This window comes from Gouania willdenowi, chromosome 19, assembly GCF_900634775.1.
Source record: "Gouania willdenowi chromosome 19, fGouWil2.1, whole genome shotgun sequence".
Taxonomy (NCBI): domain Eukaryota; kingdom Metazoa; phylum Chordata; class Actinopteri; order Blenniiformes; family Gobiesocidae; genus Gouania; species Gouania willdenowi.
In genome coordinates this window covers 6,265,611-6,278,996 of record NC_041062.1, presented here as the reverse complement: position 1 = coordinate 6,278,996, position 13,386 = coordinate 6,265,611, and the positions used below count along the sequence as shown (strand labels likewise).

The 13,386-nt window shown below is 38.1% G+C and overlaps 1 protein-coding gene across 9 annotated transcripts in view; it reads left to right on the top strand.

Annotated features, from left to right (window-relative positions):
- The window catches only part of LOC114481100 (receptor-type tyrosine-protein phosphatase epsilon-like), a 67,494-nt gene extending 63,732 nt beyond the window's left edge, over positions 1-3,762 (top strand). For all 9 annotated transcript variants that reach the window (XM_028475488.1, XM_028475487.1, XM_028475486.1 and 6 more), the window contains 3 exons: positions 1,037-1,188; positions 1,280-1,415; positions 2,751-3,762. In XM_028475488.1, the coding sequence (XP_028331289.1) occupies positions 1,037-1,188; positions 1,280-1,415; positions 2,751-2,825 (363 nt within the window). In that variant the 3' untranslated portion in view covers positions 2,826-3,762. The remainder of the gene's footprint in view (positions 1-1,036; positions 1,189-1,279; positions 1,416-2,750) is intronic.
- The last annotated feature ends 9,624 nt before the right edge of the window (positions 3,763-13,386 follow it).

The following is a 13,386-nucleotide window of genomic DNA, read 5'->3' as shown; positions in this document are numbered from 1 at the left end:
ACGAGGTTCATTCACGAGTGTCGATTAGGTCTTGGAGAAAAAAGAAATGAAACGAGGATGAAAAGGGGAAGGAAATGAAACGGCAAAAGTCAGGGGCTATTTCTACAAGAAATGCATGTGACTGTTGAATGAACCGAGTTTTGAAGTTTGCAAAGATGTGACTTTTTAACTGTGTTACTTTCAGTGCTTTGGCAATAATGATTGATGACTGACTGCCACAATGAGATAAACTACAAAGCATTTTTTGTGCTATACCACATTTTCTTATCAAATGCAAAGTATTTGGGGGGAGGGGGGCACAGAATGAGACATTTCCAAGTTTTATTTTTTTTCCATTGGACAAGGACCACCCTAGTATACATCAGTCCCTGCAGGATCTTAACTTAAATTTCCCTGATTTTGGGACTTTGGGGAAATTTCATGCAATATTTTTATTGCCAGATTTTGGAAATTTGAATGTTCTTTCAACAATTTGAGATTAAAAATGACTGTTGTCATGTGATATAACAACTGGAAAACTGAGCTTTGTAAATATTGTGTATTTTAATGTATCTCTTTTTGTAGTTGAAGGGGCTGAGATATCTACAACTGGATTTACAAAATGTTTCATGTTTTTTCTATCATTTTTATTTTCTCGAGCGGGCCAAATTTGAGGCTCTAAGTCTAAAGGGCCAAAATTGGCCCCCGGATCTTGAAGTTGACACATGTGGTCTACGGGATACCACTATGTCAATAAGAAAGTGTTTAGAGTGGAGATAAGAACAAACATTTGAGCAGCAGTTTCAACCTTTTACATCTTTGATTTATTGATCTATGATGCCTACACTATGGATTTTTAAAATGCTTTATAAATTGTGTTTTTTTTTAATTTGTGGAGATTTTCTTACCATTTCAATAAGAGAATATTCCAACTAAATAAACAGGAACTCTTGAGCGTTAACAATGTGAGAGGCTCCCACTCTCATGCTTTTATACACACCGCTAAGAAATAATTCTATTTAAAACCTCTTCTCTGCTCGCTCACTTCCTCCCTCAGGAGAAGCAGACAAGGGTGATCCGGCACTTTCACTTCCACGGCTGGCCTGAGATCGGCATCCCAGCCGAGGGCAAAGGCATGATCGACATCATCGCCTCCGTGCAGAGACAGCAGCAGCAGTCTGGGAACCATCCCATCGTCGTACACTGCAGGTAATGCTAATGCCTTTGTTTCTCTACATGTGTGAAATGTTTACGAGCAGCGAGTATTGATGCACTTACGCTTTCCCTGTGCGTGCCGCAGTGCTGGTGCAGGGCGAACAGGTACATTCATTGCACTGAGCAATATCTTGGAGCGGGTCAAGGCAGAAGGCCTCCTGGACGTGTTTCAAACTGTGAAAAGTTTACGAATGCAGAGGCCTCATATGGTCCAAACAGTGGTAAGTGTGACCAAAACGAGTGCACAGAATGAGTTCTCTCCCTTTTTTCTGATTTATTTCTACTGATTTTTACTCTTTTATGCCAAGTGTAACACATTTAATCTACAAAATGACCCCAAACCCAACCATATACAATGCATGTTTATCCTAATTGTATTTAAGTGCACAAGCATTCACTTTCAGGGTCAATAAATTGACTCCAAGTGGTTATATCCCATTTCCTAGAGAGCCTCAGTTCTAATTACTGTGAGTGGCTAATAGCTTCACATGAGACACACACACACACACACACACACACACACACACACACACACACACACACACACACACAGATGTAATATGTTTACATTTGTTAAAACAAAATAAATAGAAAAACTAAGATCATAACAACTAACTAAATGTCAAAGAATTAAATTCCATTGTCGATTACTGCATTTTCTTCAATCATAGAGGTAAGTTGTGCTCATTATAATGTCTACAGTAGTTTAATAAATAAGGTGGTCTTGTGAATGAATATGGATCTACATCAGACATGGGCCCTTGACTAATTTTGTGCGGCCCCCAAAGTAAAATGCATATCATGACTCAAAATATACACAAAAGGACTCCAAAATACACATAAAAAACACAAAATATACAAAATGACTCCAGAAATACACAAAAGAACAACAAAAATGCACATAAAAAAGATAAAATATACAAAATGACAACAAAATACACAAAAATAACAAAATGTATACACAATGACAACACAAGTACACAAAAGTAAAATAAAATACACAAAATGACTCTAGAATTATACAAAAGAGCAACGAAAATACACATAACTAACACAAAATATGCAAAATGACAACAAAATACACAAAAATAACAAAATGTATACACAATGACAGCACAAGTACACAAAAGTAAAATAAAATACACAAAATGACTCTAGAATTATACAAAAGAGCAACGAAAATACACATAACTAACACAAAATATGCAAAATGACAACAAAATACACAAAAATAACTTATCATACACAAAACAACAGAAAAAATTACACAGAATGACTCCAAAAACACACAAAATGACAGCAAGAATACACAAAATTAATTAAAAAAAAAATACAAAATAACTGAAAAATACACAAAACAGCAACAAAAACGCACACAAACTCTTTGTTCTTTCTCGTATTAATGCTCAGAATGGTCATTATTCTAAATGCTCACATAAATGTTGATAATGTGATCAAAGTTGTCCACCTCGGCTCTCGTATGTTTTGCAGACCAGGTTTAACCGAGTTATCAGACACATCATTTATTCAGCTTTACGTTGATTTTGTCTCTGCAGGAACAGTACGACTTCTGCTACAGAGTGGTACAAGACTTTGTCGACATCTTCTCTGACTATGCCAATTTCAAATGACAAGATTTGCCTTAAACACATTTAAAAAATATATATGATTTCTTTATTTAAAATGCAGGTTTGTTGGTCTTAACTTGGTCAAATGAACTTATATTTTGCTATGCACATGTCAAACCATTAACTCAACCTCCTGTCTAACATATTATGGTATGTCAGCAAATGATACATGTACATGAAAATGTTTAATAATGTATATTTCATAACATGTATGATAATTTTGTCATGAAATGTGATTCCGGTTCTGTTGTATAATATTGTAACTAAAGTGACATTTTAAACCGATAACATAATATTTTTAAAGACTGTAGGTATTGTAAATGTATTTATGTATTGACAATGACATTCCTTTGTTGAGTTCAGAGAATGTTAACTTTTGCTTTTAATGATTAGACGCATACATTTCAATGTATTGACACATTACCAGCTTGCTTTGATTCACTTAGTTTTATCGTACAAGTGTGATATTATTTCCAATGGAAACATCTACAGGAAAAACTAATTTTTAGCCATAACAGACAGCCAATTATGCAACTGAGGTCAAAGGTGAGGATACCTGTGTTGGTTTTTTAATACGATTCAGGCACAAATATTCATAGTTAATAGTTAAATATTTACAAAGCCATGAATACTTATAAAATATACTGGATTTGTACAATATTTAGACCAACATGAGGTCTTTAACAGCTTTTAAACCTTAATGTAATGTTACCAAACTCTGCCTTTTGTTGCTAGAAATTCAACTTTTTTGCTAAAATATCCACACAGAATTAAAAAAAAAAAAAAAGCACAAAACTTAAAGCATTTCTCGACAAAGCTCAGTCTCTTCTCTGCTTTTATTTTTTTTATACTGAGAGATTAAAATGAAGCTTTTTAGGATTGAGTGCCATGTGTCTGTTTACTGTCAGACGATTGAAAAAAAAAAAAAAAAAATGCGGCAGAGATGAAAGGATGTTGTTGGATTACCAAAGCAGTAATACAATTTAAAATTTACGATGCAACGTGAACTCAGTATTAAAAGCTCACACATAGTCCTGTAAAGGCAAAAACCAGGTGTGTCGTTTCAGTGCCTGCTCAATGCCAGAGAAACAAACCCCATTATGTCTAAGTATGCTTTATTTTTACATTTATAGACCGTGTTTTTTGGTAAAAGAACAATCCTGAATGTTTTTACTGAATATGTCCAGTGCCACATTGATTTTTTTTTTAATGTGAATCAGCTCGTCTGTGCATTTTCTGGTTCACCTGGTACTCTGATATTCACCCAGCTGTGTTGTAAATGCTACCAAGCGCTAACGCTGCTGAGCGGCAAAGATCCGTCCTGTGAGTGCTCGTGTTTTTTTGTGCTAACTAAAAACAACTAAAAACAGAGTTACGGTAGCTAAAGAGTACGGAAGCCTATTGCATTCACTTGGAGAAAAACGAAAAATAATTTTTTCCTGAATAATAATTTTTTCTGGTTTGTTTTTCGGGCAATTTTTTCATGTTTTTGGGAATATTTTTTTTCTTCATTTTTTTAAAGTGTTTTTTTCTGTTTTTCATGCAATTTTATTTTTGTTTTTTTTTTTTTTTTTTCAGACTAATTTTTTTTTTCAGTTTTTCTTTCAAATGTTTTTTGTTTTTCAGACACATTTTTTTTCTCCTGTTTTTCATGCAATTTTTTTTAGTTTTTCCAGACAAAGTTTTTTCAGTTTTCGTGCAAAGTTTTTTTTTTTTTTTTCAGCTTTATGTATATATATATTGGCCATGTATGTTTAACACGCAGGGGATTTAACTCATGCAGGCACCTGAGGACTTTGCGGTTGTTCAGGAGGAAATCCCATTAAAAAATGTGTCAGAAAAGCAAAAAATCAAACCTAAATATTTAAAAAAAACATACTTTTTTTTTCTAAGTGAATGCAATACGCTTTCGTAAAAAAGATCTCCTTTCCCATCACTGCGGTTTTTTTTTTTGGTTTTTTTTGCGGGGGGGGGGTGGGGTGTTATTGTGTCTCTAATCATTTCAAGAATATTATGGAGGCCCTGCTGAAGCTTCTGCTCTTTGCCTTCTCTGTGGGTGCTCGGTCCCATTCTGGACTTCTGGTGTCTTTAAAATGTAAGTTGCAATATTAAATTAATCTAAAAACCCTATGAGTGTCTGAAAATGTTCTTATGATTTTTTTTAATTTTTTTTTCCAAATGGAAAAAAAGTGCTGCAGTGCAATATCCAATGCTACACTTCGGAAAAGTCAGTTTGGGGTGCGGAAGTGTGACTAAATACTTGATACGATCAAATTAATGTGATTTGCTGCATTTACTTGACATCAGTGGTTCAAACAAGGAAATATTTCACTTAAAAAAAAAAAAAGAAGAAAGAAACATGAGTTAAACAAGGTTTTGCCTTCTTTTATTTTTAGTCAAGAAGTGAATCTTTAGAACACAAAATCTTCTGTAGTTTTAAGCCGTAACCTCATTGTATTTCAAATAAAAAAGGCAATTAGAAAAAGTAAAAGTATAACACTGCCCTCTCTTTTTATATCCTCCCTTTAATAAAGTATTTCTTACCCTTCCTTATGGAGGGCTGGCAATGGTCACAATTATGCAATAAAATAAATTATTTTTTTTAATTGTAATACCAAAACATGCATTGCTGTAAAAGATTGCACTTCTTGTCATGTTGACCTTTGACAGCATGTGCATGTGGTCGGACCTGTTACCAGTGAGTTGTGGATTAAAGAACTGCTCATCCTAAATTATTTCACAAATAAAATAATCCCAGTCTCATTTTAGTCCAAGCTAAAATAAACTTCTACCCAACCTCCCTTTGATTAAGTCAAATTAGTGTCTGGGAATCAAACTTGGACTTACATTTGCACTCACGCTAAAACCTAAATATCCTGAGGGTCAGCAACTTCCTGTTATTGTCCCAAGAACCGTGCAATAAATTTAAATCCCTTCGCTCGTGTGTGTGTGTGTGTACACACATTTTCCATGTGTACGTCTAGGCCACAACACGAGTCCGGTTTCAGCTATTTTTGCCAAACAATCATGTTTCCTAAAGAGACAAAACCCCTTATTGTTTACAATTTCCACTTCCTGGAGAACTCGGCGCCATGGTAACGTACTTAACTGTGTGCACCCCTTAAAAAAAAAAGGTCAGGGAAAGCACAAGCCACATGAATTATGTATTAACCCTAACTGATATATATTTAGATGGAGCCCTAACTAACTCTATTTTCTCACCCACAATGCAGTCTGCTGTTTTTCTAATGTAATGTGGAACATGAGCCATTCACAGGCTGGTGGCCTGAGCTCCAGCCTCTTTACAGATAATGCTTTTATGTGTAGTTTTGGAAACAAACGTCTGGTTATGCGGGGTATGTGCATAGCAAACAGAGTCAGGTCACTGTTAAAGAATCCTTGTACAAAGCAACAGTTGCAAACTCCATCTTTAAATAACTATAAAACAGTTGCTCCTTCAGTCTTTGTTATTCCTCTATAACTCTAAATCTACTCGACTGTTACTAGTGTTGTATTCTAGACCACGCTATCCGAGGGCCAGACTTGCCAGAGCCCAAGTCACGACCAGGGCTGGATGTATACGACCTGTATATCTGGTCATTTTTTCAGTATGCACGGTGAGCACACTCGTCATACTCAACCGCCCCATGATGCATTCTTGCGGAATGTAAATTTCATCCTGGGACCAGCTTCAAGCTAAAAATCAAAACAAAAGCATCTCTTTTTGTCTTCCACTTTTGTAAATAGGGCTCTTGTTTTGAAGTTAAAGCTATGTTTAGCGATTTTCTCCAGATACAGTTTTTACGTTTTTGGCTGAAATTGTCTTTATATCCTGACAGGAATTAATCCATCAACTGTAGCAGCTGTTAACCTGCAATAACTTCGACCAATGGAAAGAAAAGTGAGCTAATGCGAAAAGGAAGGAGGTACTAAAAAGCCTTTATTGTAATGGCTAAATTATTAAAAAGCCAACATGGACTTCATCAGGGCTAACAAACATAGTCCGAGACTGAGACCAGGCAGAGTATAAATGCTCACGGGTCTGAGACAAGACCAAGACGATCAAAATGTGGTCTCAAGTACTACAACACTGTTACCTCAAATAGGCAATGGAAGCCTGTAGTTCCTTTGTTTACTGATAAAGGCACTAATCAAAAAGGTAGAAGATGACAGGGTGACACTTTACTTCAAGTTGTAGACATAAGGCTGACATTACGCTGTCATTATCTGCCATTAGCATGAATAAGGAAGTCATGAAGGCTGTCATTAAGTGTTGTTTGCTAAATTATGACACCTTTGGAGCTATAATGGCATTTTTTGGGTTAGGTGGATGGATCCAGTGGTGTTAGGTAGGGTAACTTAGGGTTAGGGTAACAAACGACACTTAATGACAGCCTACATGACACCTTATTTATGCTAATGACAGGTGTCATGTCATAATAACGACAACATAATGTCTACCTTATCTATAAAACTAAAAGTAAAGTGTTACCGATGACAGCTTCATTCATTCTCTTACAAGACTTGGTGATAAATGTGTTCATTCGTACACACATCCTGAAATACTAGAGTCACATTATTAGCAATGTTAAAAGACCAGTGAATATCTCTCTAATCCTAAAGACTGGTCGTTTGTAGGTTATAGATAGGATTTCATTCATGTTAAAACTCTTGTATCTGATTGTGGTAATGGGTGATGGAAAGGGTCAGACCGCAGAATGAAATAATGATATCCTGATCGTCAGGGTGTTTTCTCTCAGCTTGTGAAGAAGTTCTTGTGAAATGTGTTCTCTCACTTACTGTTCCTCTTTGGTTGCTCTATTCCGAGCGCTGCACTGAAACATCTCGACACACAGTTCAGGTCTGACAGTAACTCAATCAGACTGCTCTTACTGGAATGTTAATACGACACAGGGGCTTCCAAAAGTGCATTATCAGTCAGATATGCTTTCAAGTTTCTTCTTCTTCAGGAAATGCAGCGCCTGGTAGGATGGTTTGAACTTAAAATGATCTAAACGTTAAACAGATGGAGGTAGAACTATTGTATTTAAAGCAGCTTGAGGGAACTCACTTTTGTGCTTCTCTAAGAAGAAACAATTTCATGCAACAGTCAAGTGAATCTAATTGAAAGTTTAACCTGTTTTTTCAAAAGATAAATCTATAGACATTTTAGTTGATAAGATTTTCACTATCAAATTATCACAATGTTTCTGAAAATCTCTCAAAACATCGCCTGCCACTAAAATATTAAAGTACATTTTAATGCTTTTAGATGCCAAAAATGGCTCACATGCAGCAAATCTGTATTTTATAGTCATATATAATAATGTATTGTCTTTTAACCGTGCTGATAACACTAAATACTGCTATATTACTGATCTTTAACTGAGTGTTTTTTTTGAGGAAGGTAACGAACAACCCTTACAGTACAGCAATGCTTTTTTTTTATTCAGAAAAAATGCAATGTGCATATCATTTGTACTTATAGGTGCTAAAATACCACTTACACAACTGGTTTTTTACTGAAAGTTATTCAGTTTCTTGTGTCATTGCACTCTGAAATGAAAGCATAAAATAAATAAGCAAGTTGAGTCGGAAAAGAAATGATAGAATCCATGAACAATTATGTTCACCTGATGCTCGTGAGGGTCTGGTACCACAGTGTGTTCCAACACTGCTTTTATGCAGACAGAGGGGGTTGGAAGTAACCAGGAAAAGTTGGACCACCTGTAGGAATTAGTAGCACCAGCTTTCAAGGCTGATTCAACCTTCATTGTTGCAGAACGGCTTCAAATTGTTAACCCACTTCCTGTTCCCTGAAAAAGGCTATTCTGAAATGTACTTTATTTTTCCGTTTTTGGGTAACCAAACCTTTTTTTTTTAAACCTCTGGCTGTTCAGTACTTACCTTTGTACCATTTCAAGCTATTCATTGGACTTGCACGACCAGAATTGCAATAAATAACTGGAAAAATTAGGGTGTTCTAAAACTTTTGACTGGTAGTCTAGGTCACTTCCATGTATGTTAGGGATTCCCCATTGGAAGCAAAGGTATGTAAATGCCCAAATGTTTTGCTGCAGACGATAAAGCAGTTTATAGATAACAGAAAATGGATTCATTTGGTTCACTGGGCCATCTAGTGCGCTCGCTTCAAAAAGAGATACTAAACTTCAGAAGTTACTTAAATCCAAATGGTTAGAGGAAAGCAACAGAGGCAATAAGTCTTTGTGCCACACCACTGAATAGATTATGATTATTAATGATAATCGTCATATTTAGTGACAGACGGATAACAACAGCAACTTAATGTCGTCTTGAATTCAACCAAAAGCTTGTCATTTATTCCAAGATTAGTTACAAGCTGCTGCTGTTGTTGTCATGTGTTCGAAATCACATACTAACGTACTACTCATACGTACATAAGTCTTACGTCAAGATTAGTATGTAGTGCGTTCACATTAGATAGTAAGAAAAGATTAACCCTAGAAGTCCCAGGGATTTCTATATCCCCCCAGAAGTCCCAGAGCAGGGTCAAATGAACTCTAGGACCAAACTGACGACTCTGATGGCTACAATTTGCATCTATTCATTTGTAAATGAATCACCTGAGAAATCAGCAGGGGGGAGAGCCTGACTCTAACAATGGAAGTCTGGAATGTTAGGGGGAAGTGCCCTGGAAGCTAAAGTCACAATGCCCCGTTTATTAACTCGTTCTGCTTGATGCTGGGGGAGAACAAACACAGACTACAAACATTGAAAGAAACAGAGTCACCTCTTCCAACACACCTGATTCAAATGATTATCAGGCTTCTGCAGAGCTGGATGATCATTTGAATAAGGTGTGCTGATTAGTGGCCCTCGAGGACCGGAATTGGACACCACTGGAATACCATGTTGTCATGCAGCCTTTTGTGCTGTGGGGAATAAATAGCTGGCTGCTTCCACCTGCTGACACTCCACACTTATTCTACTCAAAATGCAGAGAAGGTTTACCACTCAAGAAGCGTTGGAATTGATCCTGAACAATGCAAACCCTTGTGACTCAGATGGGGAGGACATAAACCTTCAGCCAAATTCGGATTCGGACTCTGAGCTGTCTTCAGGTTAGATTTCCCAAACATCCTATTTTCATTTCCTGACTTTATTTTTATTTAAAACCGAAGAAAAGAATAATTTGAATTTGTTCACATTGCAGATGACGCGACTGCTCCTCATCTGGAAAAGAGAGCTCGGTTGGAGAGTGAGCCCACAGAGACGGCGAAAGAGGGCACAGTGTGGCATGAAGAACATGTGGGTACAATTCTCCGTTTCACTCCAATGGAACCGTACGCTGCAGATGGAGAGCCAACAGCAAAGGCCAGAAGAAGAATCAGGAGTCGCCTTCAGAGCTTCCTCTGTTTCATTACTGTTGGCATGCTCCGTCCCATTCAAGAATGGACTATTCAGCATGCACGGCAAACGGAGCAGACGGACTGGTTCATGATCCTCCATGAACTAATGGCATTTATTTCTGTTATTATTTTGAGGGGGGTGACCAAGGTTCCATCTCTGCGTGACAGCTGGTCAGCATGCCTGGGAAACCCACTTATCACTGGAATTATGTCACGAAACCGTTTCCAAGACATCATGCGTCACCTACGATTTGATGACATGTTTACGCGCAGTGAGCGAGTGCAGACAGATAAGTTTGCTGCAATTTCGGATGTGTGGGGATCGTTTGTTACCAACTGCATCACATGCTACAACCCTGGTCGACACATCACAATTGATGAACAGCTTTTCCCATCGAAGACTCGCTGCTGTTTCCTGCAGTACATTGCAACAAAACCCGACAAATTTGGCATAAAGTTTTGGGTGGCTTGTGATTTGAAAACAAAGTACATCTGCAATGTCCTCCCATATCTTGGAAAGGACCCCAGTCGTCCCAGTGAGGAGAGACTTTCTGAGAGTGTGGTGATGAAGCTGATGGAACCATTTATGGACAAAGGCAGGACGGTCACCACGGACAATTTCTTTACATCACTGACACTTGCACGACGACTGCTCAGCCGGAAAACCACCATCCTCGGGACAGTCAACAAGATTCGCCGGGAAATTCCTCAGTCAACTAGAAAGATGGACCGCAAGGAATTCACCACTCAGGTATGTTGTTGGTCTTTTTTATTCCATCAACACCTCTGAGTGTGTCATTGTGTTTAAAACCGCTATAATAACAACAATTTCTTCTTTTTTAGGTGTTTTCCACCACTGGTGCCACGCTGACGGTGTATGCGCCCAAACGAAAAAAGACCGTCTACATTCTCAGCAGCATGCACAGCGTGGTTGAGACTGAGGAAACCATCAAAAGGAAGCCAAACACCATCACCCAATACAACACCACAAAGTGCGGAGTGGATGTGATGGACCAGATGGTGCGGGAGTACAGTGTGCGCACAGGAACACGGCGATGGCCAGTCGCCGTGTTCTACAACATGATCGACATGGCGGCACTCAATGCACATCTGCTTTATCAAGCATGCACCGGGGTGCAGGAGAGACGGGTGGACTTCCTGGTTCAGCTAGCAAGAGAGTTGGCTAACTCTCATGTGAGTGAAAAGAAGGCACTCAAAGAGCAACTGCGCCAACAACAACCGCCTACACCTGGCCCTGGGAAAAGGGCTAAGTGTCAGATCAACCATTGCTGCAAGAGCAATCGCGCAACTGTGCGATGTGTTCATTGCCACAAATACACATGTGGCAAATGTAGGAGAGAGATACCGTGGCAGTGCCAAGTATGTCACGAGTCTCAATAAGAGGATGAAGGAGATTCTTCTAAATATGTGCACAGTTGCTTTGTTATTATCGTTATTTTTATTTATTTTGTTTGTTTTTTTTTTTTTTTACACAAATAAAAACCATTGAAAACAAATCACAGTTGTTCTTTTGCACATTTCTCACACCACACTGTCATTAAAAATAAATAATTTTTGTGTTCTCTTTGGGTCAAATGACACCTCTCTGGGTTTTATAGGTAAAAAGTTCATTTGACACCTCTGTGGGACTTCTAGTGTTAAGTATGCAAGAAATACCCAGATGTATACTATTTGGGGACTTTTTTGAGTATGCATAGTAGTCATACTCAACCGTCCAATGATGCATTGCGAGCGGAATGTAAAATTGTCCTGGGACTGGCTTCAAACTAAAATCAAACCACAAACATCTCCTTTTCAAAATAAAAGCATGTGTTCTTGTTTGGAACTTAATCGGAAGTTTTGTCAGTAGCACAAAGGCATGTCTCTGACGATCTCCACAATGTCTGCATGAAATGTGTTTTCTGCAAGTTTAATGGATCAAATGACCATCCATCCATCCATCCATCTCGTGTCCTGGATCTTCCTCTGGGTCGCCTACCGATGAGACGTGCCCTAAACACCTCACCAGGAAGGCATCCAGGGGGTGCATCCTAATCCGGTGCCTGAGCCATCTTATCTTGTTCTTTTCAATCTCGTCCGAGCTCCTCCTAGATGACTCAGCTCCTCATCCTGTCTTCGAAGGAAACTCATTTTGGCTGCTTGTACCCGCGATATTGTTCTTTCAGTCATGACCTAAAGCTCATGACTTTGACCAAATGAGCACATGTTGCTATTGTACTTGGTCACTTTCTAGCGTAAAATAACTTTCAAAGGTAGAGAATCAATGTAGATATTTAGCCTCAGTGTGCTTCAGATTTTTGTCGTTGTAGGGTTGAAATGCATCTTGGAAAATTTGGAAGTATACTGGGAACGCTCATCATCGGTCATCATCCTAATTGTACTTATAAAGTAACTAGTAACTTTTACTTTGAGTACCATTTCATTGAGCTACTTTTTACCTGTACTTGAGTATTTTATGTATGACTTACTTGTGCTTGAGTTCAATTTCAATTAAAGCTGCACTCGCTGAATCTTGAACCATGACGGAGGGGCGTGGCTGAATTGGAACCATAAATTCCATCCCCCACTCTGATAATCCCTTCCAGTCTCCTCCTCTCACCGGTGAAACACTTTGCCACGCAAAAGGATGCACACATAATATAGAAAAATGGAACATTAGATGACCTGTCTAGAAGGAAAACAGCAACGCGCGCACCCAAAGTTAGTCCAAGGCTGAAAACAAGTTTGCACCGTGCACACGCTTCACTATATATTGCAGCAGCCAATGAGGAGGTTCCATTGTGGGCTCTGCTCACCCCTCCTTTCTCTAAAATCTGTGATTAGAGCTGGAGGGGGTGACCGCGTGATTTTGTCTTCCGGGGTTTTATTAACTAAAATACTAAATTATAAGGCACAGACAGCACGCAGACGTACAATTTTTTCAGAAATGATTACTTTTACGATATACTATATGATGCTAATAAGAATGTTTTTGTTTTTTTTTATATTAAAGAAAATAACTTGAGTACCCCAGCTTTAAGTAACAGTACTTCTACTTGAGTAGGATATATTGGTACTCTTTACACCTCTGCTTATAGTATATAGTAGACAGTATATACTCATTGTGCTTGTAGTGTATACTACAGAGTGTGCCATTTCCCACACAGCATTTG